This window comes from Balearica regulorum, chromosome 4 (assembly GCF_011004875.1).
Source record: "Balearica regulorum gibbericeps isolate bBalReg1 chromosome 4, bBalReg1.pri, whole genome shotgun sequence".
Taxonomy (NCBI): Eukaryota; Metazoa; Chordata; class Aves; order Gruiformes; family Gruidae; genus Balearica; species Balearica regulorum.
The window spans coordinates 4,000,766-4,018,619 of record NC_046187.1 but is presented as its reverse complement, the minus strand read 5'-3'; the positions used below and the strand labels follow the sequence as shown (position 1 = coordinate 4,018,619).

Below are 17,854 nucleotides of genomic sequence, written 5' to 3'. Positions count from 1 at the left end.
CTTACCCAGGTCTGTTGTCCAAGTCCACAGAGCTCACGAGCGTTGTTCTGTGGAGAGGTTAAAGTATACGTGGACACAGTTTGGGAAAAAAGTAATTTCAACGAGTTGGAATTCTGAAAGTTGGGTGAAACTTATTTTTTTCTTAATTTGGTTTTTGTGAGAGAGTCTCTTAAATCCTGGATTCCTTCTAAAAAAAAAACAAAAACAAACCAACACTCCTTTTTTATTTAATTAGCAGTAAAATTTACAACAAAGTAGCTAAGGTTAGAATAGCCTCTTCCTTTCTGAGGCCGTTAAATTTGAGTGCTAAAGCCATTATCCCACCTCTGGCTCATTTTAGAAAAGCAGAACCAATGACGAGCTGCTTTAGCTTTCACCTGAAAGAAACTAATGCCTCCCCATCCTCAAACATACTCTGTTAGCAAAACACCACCTCAGTGTTAATCTCTAATAAGATGTGTTCTTGAGGAAATAAAACCACAGATGATTCTGCCCCCCTCCCCCCCCCGCCCCCTCCAGGAGCATAAATTATAAATACCATTTACCACGTCATCACAGTTTCTCTAAATACCTGTAAACCTTACTTTTGTCTACATTGTTGTTCTTTCTTCATATCACCAGTAGTCTTTTAACCTACTGTTCACATTTTCATCCAGACAGCCCTCAAACAGAAACTGGATCTATGGTGTGACATACACTCAGGTTCTCTAGCACATGACATCCATGCTATTTTTAACTCTTCTGATTGGAGAAGGCTGAATTAGATATCCAAGATAGCAGTTTGTTGGTTTTTTTTTTTTTTTTTTAATTGATATAGTAATTTAATTGACATTTTTGCATTTATTTTTACAAAAATCACAAATACATTAAATCTCGTACCTACTTCTGATCAAGGTATGGTGAAATTCAAAGAATTAGAGATCAGGATTTTAGTTTTCCTTCCAACCTGTTTAGCTATTTCTCCTTGGACTACATGGGTAAAAAGTCCTTCCAAAATGGCCAAGTGGCAAAGCAGGGGAAAATTAAGTTTATATTCTTGTTACTCGATCAACGTGGACTGCTCCAGTGAAACAGTTTCCCATGGCAAAACGATGATTTATTATACGCAGAATGTTCCACTGGAATGTGATTTAAACGAAATTATATTCTGCCAACCCGTCTGCTCGGGCAGGCTGAAGGAAAAACGGGCAGTTTGAAGAATATTAAAAAAAAATTCCAAAAGATCATAATTAAATGTAGCTTTGGAATTGCTGATCTTCCAGAAATTAAAAAATGCAAATAATTCACACACTGCTGAGAGACTTTTTTAATATGAGAATATCCCAGGAAATGGATATTTCAGGGTTTTACTGCCTCTTCATTTTATGTAGAAGCCAGAATTATTAATGTAACTCTTACATTACATATTAAATCCAGAATATCAACATTAAGCGATTTCTAAAAGTTGTCTCAATATTATATTTGAACTGTCTCGATTGAATCAGATTGAATCAAAGTTACGGGCTTCAAGGACCTATGTTTTTCACCCCAAAACATCAGACCTTCAAGTAAAGGCTGCGTAAAGAATGTTTGAATCCACATTTTTGACAGCATACCGTATTTGCTTGCCTTCCCCAAAACTCATGAAATATTGGCTCTTAAAACTGTCAGTGATTCTTGAAAGCACAAGTGCTTTTTTGGTTGAGGTCCAATTGTTTTAACAGGGTAAAATTCAGTATAATTTTCCATTCCCTAGCTTTTTAAACTCCTCAGAAGTCTGTAGGTCTGTACATTAGCCTACTCATTAATAGCGTAGATAGAAAGCCAAGATCAGGATCGTTTTAGTTAATAGAACTTTTGATATTGATTTCAGTATCGAGGGGGTTTGGCCTCAAAACTATTCTCTGCAAGAGCAGCTCTGGCCGCGATCTCAGGGCTTTGGAGAGGGAGGAGGCCACAGCTGGCCACCTCTGGGTGCTCCCCCCACCCTCTCCTATAGCTATAGGCACAGATAAAATAGCTATAAACAAAGAAGAGAGGGCAGACCCGCTACCTCTGCCTGGTTTAGTGCTGTGAACATACGAGGGAAAAAGAAAGGCAGGAATCCAAGACGGGAAAGGGGCTGTAAGATGCCGAGGGCAGGAGGTGGTACCGGGGGCAAAGCAGCCTGGTGAAGAGTAGGACACGGCGGAGAGGCTCAAGGGATGAAGATCAAAGCGGACCCTGGCTCAGGGCTATGCTCCCTCCATTTTCCAGTAATAGTTAATCTCTAAGGGCTATAAGGACTGAAGACCTCCTTGGTAATATTATTTACTGTAGGTTTTTTAACAAATTAGCACAAATGTTTGGAAATTAATTGAATGTACATGGATAAATAAGCATTAATCTATATGTATCTATAATTAATAGAGACTAAATACTCTATAATCTTATTAATTTAGGCAATCTTTAATGGAGCTCCAGGCATAAGTGTAAACTGCTGTGGCTACTCTCTGCACAGTTAATAATAATAATGCATTTCTTTAAAAAAAATTGGTTCAGCTGCAGAATGTGAATTCTTTAATATAAAAACTCTGCATGTGTCTTCCTAGTAACATATCCCAAGATTTATGTGCATCCTAAACAAATATGTCTGTGGTATTATAAAGTGTAATTCCACTGTATTTGTTATTAGGAAAGGGAATAAGGTTTCCCATATGCTTTCACTATTATTTCTCTCGTAACTGGGAATATGCTGCCAGTACGTTATCAGGAAATAAAAGCTACCCATCACTGCTGTAAATATTGCAAGGTGGGTGTTACAGAGCAGCTCTGTGGTAAAGACCCGAGGGGTTTACTCTCAGCCTTCAGACAGCAGGTACGTTTCAAAGCTCAGCAACAAGAGGCAAAGCCTTGGACTAGTGACACCTTGTCATTTGTTTGCTTAATATAAGGAAACATTTTGAGTTGAGGATACACACAGTGATTTCAGGAGGATAGGAAAATACCGAAGGGAGGTTTAGAAATTTCCAAAGATCAGGATCTCAGCTGAGACTTGGATGTAAAGTTACCTATGCTCAACTTATATTTTGTCTTTCCTTCCAAGATTTTTGTGAAGGAAATTCCCTTCTCTTCCCTTGTGTGCTGAGAGTTGATATTACAGTGGACTAAGCCATAGGGGAAAAAAAACTGTCTTTAGGAAAGGGAGATTATTACTCTTTTACCATTACCGTTATGGTTTACGTTGGGGGGCACGGCCAACAAGCTCCTGCATATTGCACTAGGCATTCTCCGAAGGCAATAAAAAGCCCATCCATTGACGTGAGGGTACAACAGGGCAGCGCGGTACTGGTTGAACACCCTTCGAGCGCTCACCAGGCTAGAGTAAAATCACTTGAAACCGTTTAACTGACTATATGTGTTGGGGGAAAAATTTTGGCCAAATCATGGCTTTTCATAAGTACTCTTCCTCACTTTCCTCTGCTGTGTTATATTGGGCGATATTCTGTGCTGTGCCAGTGTCTGACAACAAGCTTGTGGATGTGAAAAGCTACAGTTCATGGTACGTGCCTGTACACCTACATGTACGCAAAAACGCTGGAAAGAGTTCACTCTAAGTTGGTTAAAACCAGTCTTCTAATATTCTTCTGCCATTAAACTGATCATACCCAGCTGATATTTATCATACAGCAATATTCTGGTTTTAGTAATTTCAGTGACTGGCTCCTGGTGCTATAGCCTCAGATGGCAAAGGTTTGACATGTGCTAAACCCCAGCAGAAGAGAGAGGGGACAAAGAAGGGGCCATGCAGAGCCTATAGAAGAGCTTTAGGATTAAGGAAGATTTTCCACAATGGGAAAATACCACCTGTCTTTCAGCTACTTCTCATCTTATGGTTGCAAATTCTTTTCAGGATTTGAATGTACACCTTGTCAAACAATCCCATTTGGGTAGCAAAGCATTAGCAAAGAAAACCTATGAGAACAATCCAGTATTCAGGATTTTTAAACAGCTGTTCCCATATAAAATAAAATTATGGCACTCCCCCACAGCTAGGAGAGTAATAGAACCTCTCACTTCAGAAATGAGTGGAACTTTAGTGCAACACCTATAATTAAAAGGTTGATACTTTGCTGAACATATTGTTCTCAGTTTAATGATCCTAAGTTACATGGATTCATACTTTACACTGCAAGTAGCTACACAGTTTTCAATGGGAATTTTTAAAGAGAAAACTACTACCTATAATGACTAAGATCAAAAGCAACTAGATTTAAAAGTTAACTGGCTCAGGAATGCCGCTTTCTGCCTGCCACCAAAATGCATGTGAATGGCTGTGAAATAGGAATATTTTTTAAACAAAAACCAAACCAACCATTCCCCCCCACCCCCAACTTTTCTGTGCATCTTGTGTTTTCTGAGATAATACTATGCAAGCTTTTAATGTGCCGGTGAGCGTGGCTTTCTTCACTATTCCTAAGTGCTAGAAACTTACCATAAAGATTGACAGCTGGTGTTCTCATCTATATGAGAACAGAGAAAAATTGAATGCTTCAACTATTGCGAGGCTTACAAAAGGATCACAAACATTAGAAACACTGATTTTCACTGTATTATCATTGTCATCAGACATTATTATGCTTGGAAGACATACCCTTCTTCTTCTAGGGTGTGGGCTCAATCTTTCACCAAAAACTATTCCCCTGTGGAAGGCTCTGTATACCATGGGAACATGTCCTCATACAAATAACAAGTTAGGGAAAAGAGTAAGAAATTTCAAAATGATGTTCCCATTCTCTTCTAAGCAGCCAAGAAAACATGTCGTAAAAGACATCAGTAAACACTGTCTGATTAAAAAATGCTTGCTAGAAATGTTTACTCTCCCTGCCAAATAGTTCACTTTGTGTACTTATAGCATAGCACAGCATTCATCCTGTGTAATTTAGAAAATCAGGGATGAGGAGCTTGAAGAGAGCACAAGCATACCTTTCTAACAGGAAATACTTCACAGACGCACAATGCTTGGGGACATTCAGTACATTCCAATACCAAAAAAGGTTGGTTGTCAGAAGCAGTTTTAGAAGCCCTGGGGTAAGTCATCCCTGTCAAGAATGATTTAGCAGCATCTAGAAAGGGTTGAGCTCCATCAGATGGTAGGAAATTCACCCAAGACCTCTTTTTCTCTCTGCTGGCTGAAATTCCCTGCCAGAACTCCACTGATGGGACGAGGGAGCAGCTACTGTCCTTGCTCAGAGTCTTCTCCAGAGCCCGGCAAGCCAGATGGGCCTCTTCCCCGCTCAGGGGGCTTGGGACAAGCTGGCTTGCCACAAGTACCCACAGAAGGTTAAACTGGGAAGGCCAGAGGGGATCATTGAGATAATTTGGTGTGACATCTTAAATAATACAGGGCATAAACTCATCCAGCGATCGGGGCACGCAGCTTCCTCTGTCACAACCAGCAGAAGCCTGGGCTTATCTGCTGCCCCTGGATCTGCCTTGAGTTGTGGTGCCAGGTAGAAGGGCTCCCTGTTATCCGAAGTTTCCTTCCTAGGAAGTCACTGGAAGGGCTGAAAGACTTCTTCATACTTTTGACAATTACCACTTGAATTTCTCAAGGGTGCAGGTTTGAGGTTTTTTCAAGTCTCTAATCCAGAGTGATTGGAAGAAGGGCAGTGCTTTGGTTTTGCTCTGAGTATCATTTTCCCACTTCTTGGAAAGGTGTGGTGATACTTTTTAACCATACATCTATGACCTGAAGCATTTTCTCTGGCTCTTCGAGAGATTTGTTCTCAATTTTACCTGAAATTACTTAGTTTTATGAAAAAGTAACCTACTGGAACCTCTGAAATGGTTGATTTTAAATTTGTCAGCCTCATTTGGTTGACAATATGGCTTGATTTATTGGAGGATATACTGGCCTTTGATGTTTCTATTCAAGAGAATTGGGTAGAAACTTATCATGGGCGTTGCTGTTTTCCTTTGGATCTTCCAGCTTCCTTCTCTAGACAACTTCCTATGCTGTCTTCAGGCTAGAAAGAATAATAAAGACGTGGTAAGGAAGAGAATTTTCTGAAACAGAGGGATTTTAAACCCATCTTCAAGGACAAAATAGGTTTTATCTCCATCTACTCTAAACTTGAAGTACATGGGGTGGCTGAAGCAGTTTGAGCTCTGGTAAAAGAGTTGAGTGTGGTATAAAGCAAGAACATTTGCCTCGCAATTCCCTTTTCATTTTTCAGAAGCTTCCAATTCCATTTAACAAACACGATCAAAACATGAAGTGAGCTCCCTAGATAGTGCAAGACAGCGTCACAAAGAAGGAAGAAGGGTCAAAAAAGTTAAGCTCTGCTAGACAAGTATCAAACATCTCAGAAATATTAAAAAGCAATGCTTAATCCTAGTGGTTTTTAAGGTACATCCTTACCCGTCAAGATTTTGCAAGCTCTAGTTTTCAGAATAACTGACGAAAACATGGAAGTCTCCGCAGCATGGCCGGGGAAAGCTGGGTGACGAGTTTGCTTGAGAACAAAGAAAAATATTGCGCTGGCACAGATTTCTGTGAGCCTACTCAATTTTAAGGACTCCAGTTCTAGCACAGTTACACTTTTTACAGACTGCAGCCAGATGTCTAATTGCAATCCATTGAGGATAAAAGGGGACCTATAAAACTAACAGATTGATTAAATACAGTTTGGGCTTTCTGTAAAACAGAAGCATCCCTAGATCATCGGAAGTAAATGCAAAGGAGATACCCCTGTGATATGGGTATGTTACTTGTAACTCTGTCGGGAAATATTCCTCAATAAGTTAAAAGACAGTCCTTTCCCAAGCTTAAGGCATGTTCTACTTGGCCCAGTAAGAATGAGAAAAATGCTTTTATCACTTTGCTGCAAGGTATGCTCTCACTTACCGTGCAACTAAGCGTGACTTTGTCTACCTGTTCAGGATCTACCTTCCTTTCCCCCACATACAGCCCAGTGAAATAGATAGGCAGGGCTAGATTGGGAAAAGATGATGACTGGTCCCTGTTTTCCTGCTCCCACCTATCTCTAAAGCTTCTGGGGGCACCTCAGCACAACCATCGGTGTTTACAGAGTCCACAGGGACTTCGGGTTTTGTAGCTGCTGGCAGAAGTCAGAAGTGCTGTGCCTGCCCACCAGCCACTCTGTGCTGCCCAGGGAAGTGGTCGAGTCACCATCCCTGGAAGTATTTAAAAGGCACGTAGGGATGGTGCTCAGGGACATGGCTTAGTGGTGGCAGTCTTGGGTTAGTGGTTGGACTCGACAATCTTAAGGATCTTTTCCAACCTAAATAATTCTATGATTATCCCATTAACTTAGATTTCCTGGTGTCTGATTTTTATGGAGAGGGTAGGCAATGGACAGACTTGCAAAGGGGAAAAAACCAACAGACCACAGGCACAGCTGGTGTACAGGTGCTAGAAGTGATGTGAAAGGTACACAGAAACCGAGTGAATGATTTGAGATTGCCATTACATACGTTAGAAGGGCTTATAAGGAAAAATAGCAATTAACAATAAGACAGACAACAAAATTGGAGAAGTCTGTACACTGAGCACATGAGTTTAAAAATACCTGCTCACAACCAAAAAATGCTGAGGAGAGCCACGTTTCTGCTCTGTCCTTCTGTGTTTGGATATTTTGGACATTCCCATTTTTTACCACTGACAGCAGGAACAGAGAAGTTAGTAACTGCTGTGGTTTCCTTGTTCCTCCTCCCCATTCAAAAGCTTTAGAAGCTCTTCTTTTAAACATATGGAGGTACCCTCTTAAAGCCACTAGTTATATCCATCATCGTGCAAACACGCCCATTCTGAAAACTGAAGGACAGACCTGAATTTTTAATATATCACCTCTGTTCCAAACTCTCCTTTGTGATTGAATGTGTGTTAAAAAAAATAAGCTTAATTCCACCACAAAGCACATACATCAGTTTGTTTTTAAGCAGTAAATTTAAAGTAGAAATTTGAGATTGCTGGTAGGAGTTCAGACTTTTGAGATAGATGTCCCTGATGAGAATTTTAAGGAATTTTTATTTTTATGACAAGTTACCCAAGTAAATTATTTCCAAGGGCAGTAAAGGAGCAGAAAACTGCTCTGATTAAACCTTAGTGCATCCAAATCCATAAATTAAAGAAGATAAATAAGGCAATCTCCATTAGTCCAGCTTTTTAATAATTTATAACAACTGAATGCCCACCTGTAACAGGTTGGGGGTTTTTTTGTTGTTGGGGTTTTTTTTTTGCTTAAAGAAGCAATTCTGAACAACTAAGAAACAAGGGAGGAAAGATAACATATACAACTAAAAGACAATGCGGTTGATGTTACTTGTCCTTTACCGTGTAGTTGTACTGTGCCAAGGAAGGGGAGCCTTCGATCTTTTTTTGGCACAGCCTAAACATTACTTGAGAGGAATTGTAAATACCAGCCTCTGTGTTTTACTATTTGTGACATGCAGCACAATGACTGACACCAAAACCAGTTTGCTGCAACAAGATCACGATCGCTGAATATGAATTTTTTTTTATTAACGTACCATTTTAAATCTTGACATTATCCCTTTAAAGCCTCAAGATGGCTTTCCTGTTCAATACTTATTTTAGGGTTTTTCAGATGAGCACCTCTTAACAAAGGGCTGCCTTTACTGACTCTGCTTGGAGGCAACCAAACCATTGCAGCTGAACAGATTTAAAGAGAGAGAGAGTGAGGAAATCTCACATTTCAGCATATTTTCCAGCGTGATCTGCAACAACAGGAGGAGGAAAGGCTGATGGGGATCACAGATTCTTCAGTTCCTTCTCAGAGCACTGAGCTGTTACTACAGCCATTAAATTCTGGCTCAAATGATGAAGGGTTAGTTGCAACGTTGCTAATGTTGATATTGCTGTCACCTTACAAACAAGGAAGAAGGGGCCATGCCTTTGCAAGGACACCGTACCTGGCTTGTATTCTCATTCGGAGTCAAAGTATTTACCACGGTTTTCCACTGAGTGGGCAGGTAGCCTGGGAGAAGATGGGAGATCTATTTAGATTAGACAAAGCATTCCTGATCATGTTGTTTGTTTTAACAACTGGACCACAAATCGTTCATCTACAGCTGGCAGATTACTTTCTCCTGATTCCCAAGCTTGAATAGCCTTTCTTCAAGAGATTTCTTTTGCTGAAAATGCTTAAGCTTTTGAAAAATCAGAATTGATCAGAAATAAGCTGTAAGCCCCTTCACTGCCTTGGCTGAAAGCACCACTGGTTCCTGTCCCTGCTGCATGCAGCCCGGGGCGAGGGACCTCGGTCAGCAGCAGGACCAGTGCCAGCGGGCTCTCCCCCCAACACCCACAGGGAATCACCACCCGTTCTCAGCTTGGGCACGTGCCGGTTTTTCCCTTTCCAGCATTCGTCAGAAGATTTGGTTAGTATTCCTAAAAACCCCTTTCAGAATCGTAGTGATTTATATTAAAGACCCTCAGTGATTTCCCAAATAGGCTGTAAATCTTTTCAGCAGATAACGCTGACACAGAACAGCAATCACCGCTAGCGGGTAACCGCTGCGGCCATGGTCTGCTCCGATGGTACCAGCAGCAGGTCCCGTGGCTGCTCACCGCCGTGCCTACTACCTTTGATCTTCCCCAGCCAGATACCGCTGGAGAATTGGAAGCAATTGCATTTACTCACCTACGTGGGCCTGGTTAAAATAAACCCTGTTTTTTATTAATCCTCTTCATTTTTCATTTATACTTTTTGCCCTGTTAGACTGTCCTCTTGCTCTTTTGAGCTTTTTGTTGCTAGATCTTCTAACAAATACAAGATGGTTGGCTCTGAATTCTTTTTTTCCCTGAGAAGGGAAACTGAACAATTGCCATGGCTATTTATCTGCCCGCACTCACACGTGGGTGGTTGGCCAAGGTGCTCGCTCACTGCTGGGGTACCTGTGTCACTGCCGTAGCATCATCTCTCCTATAACGCTTAACCAAAAGCCACCTTCTGAGTTCTCAAGTGATGTTATTAGCCAATTAGTTGTGAGTAGCTAGTAAATTTGGTGTGATATCACCCCATTCATCTCATTCAGCTAAAACTAGCCGAACTTTTACTCGAACAGATGCATTCCTCTGTGCTGAATTAAACGCAATTAGACTCCTGACAGTTTTCTGACTTTAGGACAGAGTTACAAAATAGCAGCAGAAATAAATCTGACAAATTGGGTATTCTGCTCATAAAGGAAAAATAAATTCTTCTGTTTGCAATAAACATATTACATATGAGCACAAAACATGATTTTTTTCTTGCTTCAAATAAACCCACATATCCTCTCAGACCTCACACTAAGCTACTCAAGGGAAATGCTGAACAGACTCAAGTAATAGCTCTATAATAAAAAATAGATCTGCAGACAGAGCTGGCTGTGTTCAGCACCATCAGAGACCTTCCTATTAATTATTTATATGGCACAATAGATTAACATAGTACTTCACAGAAAAAAATACAAAAAAGAAGTGAAGTCCCATACCTCAGGAAGGGAGGGCAACGTCCAAAGCCCTGCTCACCTCGCTGGGTGGGGAGAGCGGTCTGCAACCGGCACTGGGAATTACACCACTTGTGTAAGGCACTGGGTGACAAGTGTCTTAGGTGGGAATGTAAATCTGGGAGGGCCGTCAGTCGCCCATTGATCCGGGGCCTGGGTAACAGCTACTCAAATCAGTTTTGGCATAGGGGAAATAGTACAAGTGATTTCAAATTCTTATTAAGGATTTGACTAACTTTAACCCCATAAACTCCTTTCAAAATCTAGCCACTAAGTCACTAATGTGAATTCTTTATAATTCTTACACTACAGTAAAGAATTTTGTATTAAAATTTGTTATAAGCAACATTAAGTGGGCTGAAATCCTCACCACACAGAAATCGATGACTCAGCTTCACTGGGTTTATAAATTCCTCACTGAGTTGCATTTTAAGAAGTGCCAACACAGCTGATTCGATTGTCCACCTTATGGCAGAAATTTGTGCTCCAAACTGCAAGCTGAAACTAAGTCACCCCGTCAGTCATGTCAGGCTAGACATCACTTTTTTTTTAAATTTTAAATTCAGTTTTCCTATCAGAAAAACAGTGACTAGCTCTTTCACACCATCCTGATGATAGTTACTGTGATTATTATTTCATGGTAGTCCTATGAAGATTGCATTGGCCTTGAAGTTTGCCAAGATCACATCAGGCATTGTCAAGTTTGGGGTTTTTTTTCCTAGCGTAGATTTTAGGGAGGGAACAAGAGCAGGAAGAGGCAGAAATGACATCCTGACAGCAGCTGCTTGCAGTGGAAAGAAACATTGCTGAAAGTATTCTTTGCTTTTTTTCTCTATGAATTTTCAGCTGGAAATCAAGAGCAAAACTACTACTTTGTAGTCCTCCAACTTTCCACAGACCACCAGCAAATTGCTGCACGGAACAGCTTAGGAATGAACCTCAGGGCTATGTAACTGCAAAAGTATTAAGGACAGATGTTAGGAACAAAAATTAATAAATGCATTAAGCCTTCTTGGCATTAATAACAAGTATGTACCACAGAAGTCTGAGAAAACTGTCTTGAAGTGGAAAATACAGGGAAAAATGTCATTAAATCTTAATTTGGGTTGGAAGGGATTTCTGGAGGTGATCTAGTCAAAGCCCCTGCTCAAAGCAGAGGTAACTTCAAAGTTCGATCAGATCATATCTCAAAGGACAGAGATTCCCCAGCCTCTCTGGGCATTCTGTCCCAGGCAAAAATCCTGTTTATTAAGCAGTGCATATAAACATCACGTATAGAAAAGGTTTACTGTGAAGAATATCTTCATTTATATATTTGCACGTATTTTCTATCTACAGTACATATAAATAAATAGTAATGTGTATACAGTGAGCATATATATATTTTATGCACACAGACAAGAAAAAAAACCTGCAGCACTAGGATCCATTCCTAAATGAATGATGACTTTGAGTAATGGCAAGTTAGCCCACTTTTGACAAGATTCTCCGTCATACCCCTCAGATGGTGACGGGGCAACGTAACCTTGGCCATGTAGCCCTGGGATGGCAGACACTGGCACATCCTCCCACGCCAGCAGCACTTCCTAGAATGAGTCTGTGGAAAGAAAATAATTCATGATGACAGCAAATTATAAATACACTGAAAAGCTGAAATATCTAACTTCCCCTCCTTCCCTTGATCTCCTTCCAAACTGCATGAAGAACTACATCCTTTCTCATCTGCCCTCCACATTGTGCAGTCCTCACGGACAGGCTATGTAGTAACTTGGGATCATGTCTCCTTGGGCAGCTCTACCTAGTGGCGTGCCCCACAGGCTGGGGACCTGGGCACCATAGCCACAGAGATCCCTGCACAGAGACAGGAACCTCCAAGATCTTGAGTTTTTCCTGGTTCCCAAAATTCACATTCACAATATAGCCTCTGGAAGGCCACATGTATGACCAGGAGTTCGAATGAAATGTTGGGCTTCCTGCTCCACATTGGGGTAGTGTTGAGTCCTGCCAATCCTGGATCCTTCCTAGGCTTCTCCTGATGCTCTCAAACATGTTCAGCAGCTTCTAGGGAGGCCCCTGAAACTCCTGCAAGAGTCAGGAATTTGGTTCAGTTTCGCAGAACTGTTTAGAGCTGATATAAGGACATTTTGACAATTTCAGTTTTCATGCTAAACAATGTCTATGTGTCACACACTTTTAATTTTCACCAGCTGTTCTCACAGACATTGGTCCCTTCTTTCCTAAAGACCCTTCCTCTAACACTATCACCTGTGACGTGAGCAGCCTCTCGATTGAAAGGCACATGAACCAATGTCTATTAGCCTGCCTTCAAGATGGTGACCTGGCATAAAATGCTAGATAAAGGACGAGGATCTGCATATTAATTCATCCTCTTTGGGTTTGACTAAAGTTTCCACTCCATTTTCAAAGCAAGGGATCACCAATCCCTTTCACGTGCATTTGCACACACACCAACACACGGTTGCACGTACCTCTGTCTCACTACAAACAGCCCCCAATACTGATCACATTTGCCTCACTTTCCCCGATAAGAAATATGAGATTAATTTTTGTCGGCTCAATTAATCCGGCATCTGTCCTCTGCACCCTATAAATCATTGCACATGCAAAGAAGGGCTCATGCTTTAGCAGTACTATTGATCCGCACAGACCTTTGGGTTAGGAGTAAAGCCTCTTTAATTACTTAGGCTGACTTTTAGGGCTTTTTATTTGTAACAATGCCTTGGGAAGACTAGTACCATGTTTTAGTGTTGTTATCACTTAGCTTAGATTTGGACTTTTGGTCCCCAGAGAAACACTTTCTACCTTAGCCTGGCCTGCCCATGCTTGGCATCAAAATCAGAAAAAGTCGTTCTTTTACCTTCTCTAAGGATTTGATAACCTCTACACTTTCCTTAGCCAGAGGTGTTTTGACCTTTAATTAAAAGGAAAATTTGTTGTCTTCCATTCAGAAGGCAGCAAATAATGAACTCATTAAAATGAGGTTAGTGTTCAGGCCTTAGAGCAATAAGAGCTGAAGTCTCATTAGCAGCTAACAATCCAGAACATAGCACATAAATAAACCTAATATGGCAGAGCAAAATGCCTTGGTGCATTAAATTTGAGCAGAATCAAATGTTTACAGTCAATGATGTCTGGGGCATGAAGTTTTAATGTACTTAATAAAGGAAAGCAAATTGCTTCCTATTAGGCATGAAATGTTACTGCAGAAATTGCCCCAAAAAGTTTATTATGTAAATGAAGGATAGAGTTATAATTATCAAGGACATAGTGGGAAAATATCACTTCTGCGTAATAGATGCACCAATTATGAAGAATAAAGACACAGCAACTTCAAATCTACAAAAGGTAATTATATGGATTAACATAAAAGGCTGCTGAACGTAAATGCAATATAAAGAAAAAAACATATCTTGTGGATGCCACAGAGAGAAGCCTCATTGACAAAGCAAAGAATCAATTAATAAAATTAAACCCGTGAATTTTGAGAGATTCCAGGCAATTAATTTTTTGTATTTGAAAGAACAGCTTGGATTACCTTAAAAAAAAAAAAAAATGCACTTTGCCTAGCCTGGTACTGGGACGTGACTGTTTTTCCACGTGCAGGTGTGCCCCATGGTTCTTTCCTTGAAGAAAATTATTTAGCATGATCTATTTAACTGTCCAAAAATAAAACAGTGAGTTCCAGCTGTTACTTTAACACACCCCTGAGTTGAATGGGGAATGCTAATTGCATCGTCACAGGCAAGTAGCTCTCCTCCACTTACAGCTCTTGTAAGCCCCAGTACTCGGAGGAAAAAAAAAGTAATCCCACTGACTGCGGAAAAGACACACCCTGGCACGTAGAACTTGAATACTGGGGCTAGACAAAATATTCAGGAGAAAAATCTTTATGAAATAAGATTTGTCATGCTTTTTTTTTGTCCCCTTCCATCCACATTCCTCTATATGAATCTCCCTTCTGCTGAAGTTGTGGGCATTGCCTACCACTTCTCCCTCAGTGAAGGCAGCAAAGTCCTGAGGTCAGCATGCGATGGGGACAGGGACAGGTGAGCCCCCCGGGAAGGAGAGATGCTAAGGAGAGCTGGGGGCAGCATGGGGAGGACCAGGCAGAGTGCAAATATCTGCATTCACACCTGGCCTTGGGTAGGATTTCCAGCTGTTAAAACTCAACAGCCCTTCTCCACCCTGCAAAACACTTCAGAATAAAATAAATACCTTCTGCCTCGCGTGAAAAGCTGCGCAGGTCCCAGAATGGTTTCTGGTGCTGGATGCCAGGGATGCGCGGCTCCTCCACCCCGCACCGTCCGGGAGTCGGAAGACTGCCCGAGCAGCAGTGTTTGCAGCTCTCCTCGCAAGCAGGGGGTCACCCTCCCCGGAGAGTGCGAGAAGGGAGATGGAAGAGAGTTGTCTGCTCTTCTCCGGTGACAGCACTTTCCTATGCTGCCTGCTGTTAAGCTCCGTACCTACAGAGACAAAAGTTCTCATTATTTACTGTGCAAAACTACCGGTGAAGGCAGTAAGAGTCCTTAACGATTTTGTTGGAATATGTGTTTATTAAAAACAGGGAAGGCAGACCCTAATCACCTAAATAGAGACCTTTATTATTTATATAAAGGATGTGGAAGATGTTCTTCCCCCCCCTCTACAAACAGGCAAGTAATGACAAAAGTTTGGACTGGCTTAACTGACAGTATCTTAGTACTAAAATTAGATGAGGTCATGAAAATGAAGTTTAGCTGCAAATTATATAAATTAATATGCATATATGGAAATTGCAATTAAAGTCTTTAGGACCAAGCCAAATCCAGTTTGAGTGACAGATTTGCCATTTAGACAGAGAAAAATGCTTGACACGCTGCAGGTTACAGGATTTACATCTTAATCCTCACTCTGTGTTTTTAATGAGACCTCACTGGGCTGGAAGGCTTCTGCCTATCCCACAGTTCAGTCATCTCATTGAGACATGAGTGCGAGGGATATCAGAGAGAAAAACAAGAGATATAACGATGTTTGTTGCCTGTACCTTCTTATATTATATGTTAAGTGATGATAATTTCTCAAAATGTTCTTTCCTCAAAGGAAAACTGAATTGATTTTGCTCAGCCCATCAGTCTTTCTCAACCTATATAAAATGCTCTAGATAGCTTAGAAAATTATGTTCTAAAACATAATGACTCAGATTCTATGCTTGTGATTTTAATGGTGTCAATTTAGTGCCAGTTTTTACCAACTGGGGATTTTCCTCAATGTCTTAGCCAACAGTGGTGTTGATCTGTAAGGTTTTACATTTTAGTGAACATTTAGTTGTTATATATTATGTAAATACAGTCCCACATGTGTCACAGGATTGAAATAATCAACTTATTAAGTGTCTGGCAAGATAGGCTGGAAACCATACTGCTATCTGAATATTTAATGCTAAAGCACAAGATTTACTGTCATTAGATTACTTGATTTCCTTTAGCAAGGAAAGGAACTTGCTTGGTGACTGTTGTAGATGATAACCACTATCTTTGTTTCACATCTTCCTTAACACCTAATAAATGTTTCTATTTAAAAAATGAAGGCAGATGCACGCCGTCTGACAATCTTTTGTGTTACACTCCCGAGCTGCCTGGCACCCGAATGATGCCTTGTGCTCCAACAGCTGCGTAATTAGGAGGGAATCAGTAACTTTAAGAAGTTAATGTCCTACAGCAAATGCTACCAAGTAGCTGACAGCACCTCCCATTGTAGTGCAAAGGAAATACGATAAATCGTGAGATCGCAAAAACCTGACCTGCTTAGTTCGGCTCCGCCGTGGACTGGGATCACACAGGCCATCAGTCTGCATCTCAGCTGCTTGGCGATACTTCTGGTTTATGGTCATGAGTTTGTTGTTATTTTTTAAATTAGACCAGTGGGTGGTGCAAAACGGTAAAACTATTTTCCTGTAATATTAAGTGAAATTACTAATGACCATACAAAATGTAATTTTTTCAAATGAAAGGAAATGTTAGCTGGACTCGGACTGTGTGTAAACCACTGCGTTCATTTTGTCTTTGAACTGTGCAAGAACATGAACATTCAATCAATAGAAATGTTATTAATAGATAATGGGAAAAGTTCTCAAGAGCCACATAATGGAGACATGGAAAATTGATGAAAATAGAGCTTAAAACCTATTCAACATTGGCAAGACCAATAGGGAGATAAACGCACTATCCATCTCACGTATGTAGCACGTCCAAATTACGTGGGCCGGTGATTGAAAACGTACAGATATGTGTGCAGCAAGGACTATCTTTAGCAGCAGCGCAGAGTTGAGAACAGTAAATGTAGGTAGCTCACGCAGGCTGAACCATCTTTTCTTTTTCTCTAGTGGTTAGAAATATGTCCAGGAAAAAAATGGAGAGGTGACCAAGACTATGCCTATTTCTTCTATAAGCAATACCCTTTTCTTCCATTTCATTGAAATTGGTCTTAGCTTTTGCTTGGAGGAGAGAATAAAAATAAACAGGGATTTAATTTCTGACCCGGACAGTACTTCTACCCTAGGTCAAAATTGGAGTTTTGCTTATTCACACTTAAACCTGAATTCGGTGTTCAGACACCGTCAAAAGTGTTTCTGCAGGTAAGTAAATCCCAGTGCCTCCACATCTGGACGGCAAGTAGTATTCCTAATTTTACTTTGGGTTTTAAGCACATTTTATCAAGCTTCATTAATAACCCAAAGCATGGGTGACCTAGTGATTTAGTATATTGTTGCCTCTGAATGGCTGGATTCAGCCATAGATCACTGCAAACAATGTAGAGTATCTTGGTCCAAGGTACAGAACCATCACCTAACTTTGGTCCTCAGGTACTAGCATGGCTAGACCATCAAACTCGGACGGGAAAAAATTAAGCTGACTGTAATAGTCTTATAAAAAAAGAACAAGCCCGAAACAAAATGTGAAACATTTAACAATCTTTTTTGTATCTCCTCAGTTGGACACAACTTTTAAAATGAGGCATTCCAAAAAATAATATTCATTTTTCTAAATGCATGTTAATTTCTTATTTATTTCAGGCTTTACTAGAGACTCAAAATTTACTGCGCACTCAGGTTGCAAATTTTACCTTCAACCTTGGATTTTCAGGAAAATTTTACCACACAGGTAAGAAGGAACTTCATGCTCTCAGGTAGCTGCAGTTAAATAGGCGACAGGATTTTAAACCTAGCTTTAAACGTGCCCTTTTTAAATAACAGGCTGACTCAGTGGAGCAGTGGGAAATACATGCTCCATCATTTTAGCATCCAGTGTTCATTCAGTGTCCAAAGGGGCAAAAGCGTGCTACGGATGAGCTTCTCAGGAAC

The 17,854-nt window shown here is 40.6% G+C and overlaps 1 protein-coding gene across 4 annotated transcripts in view; it reads left to right on the top strand.

Annotated features, from left to right (window-relative positions):
* LOC104635493 (bifunctional heparan sulfate N-deacetylase/N-sulfotransferase 4) overlaps positions 1 to 17,854 on the top strand; it is a 144,747-nt gene that overhangs the window by 73,387 nt on the left and 53,506 nt on the right. For all 4 annotated transcript variants that reach the window (XM_075751013.1, XM_075751015.1, XM_075751014.1 and 1 more), the window contains one exon: positions 17,567 to 17,654. In XM_075751013.1, coding sequence (XP_075607128.1) covers positions 17,567 to 17,654 — 88 coding nt within the window. The remainder of the gene's footprint in view (positions 1 to 17,566; positions 17,655 to 17,854) is intronic.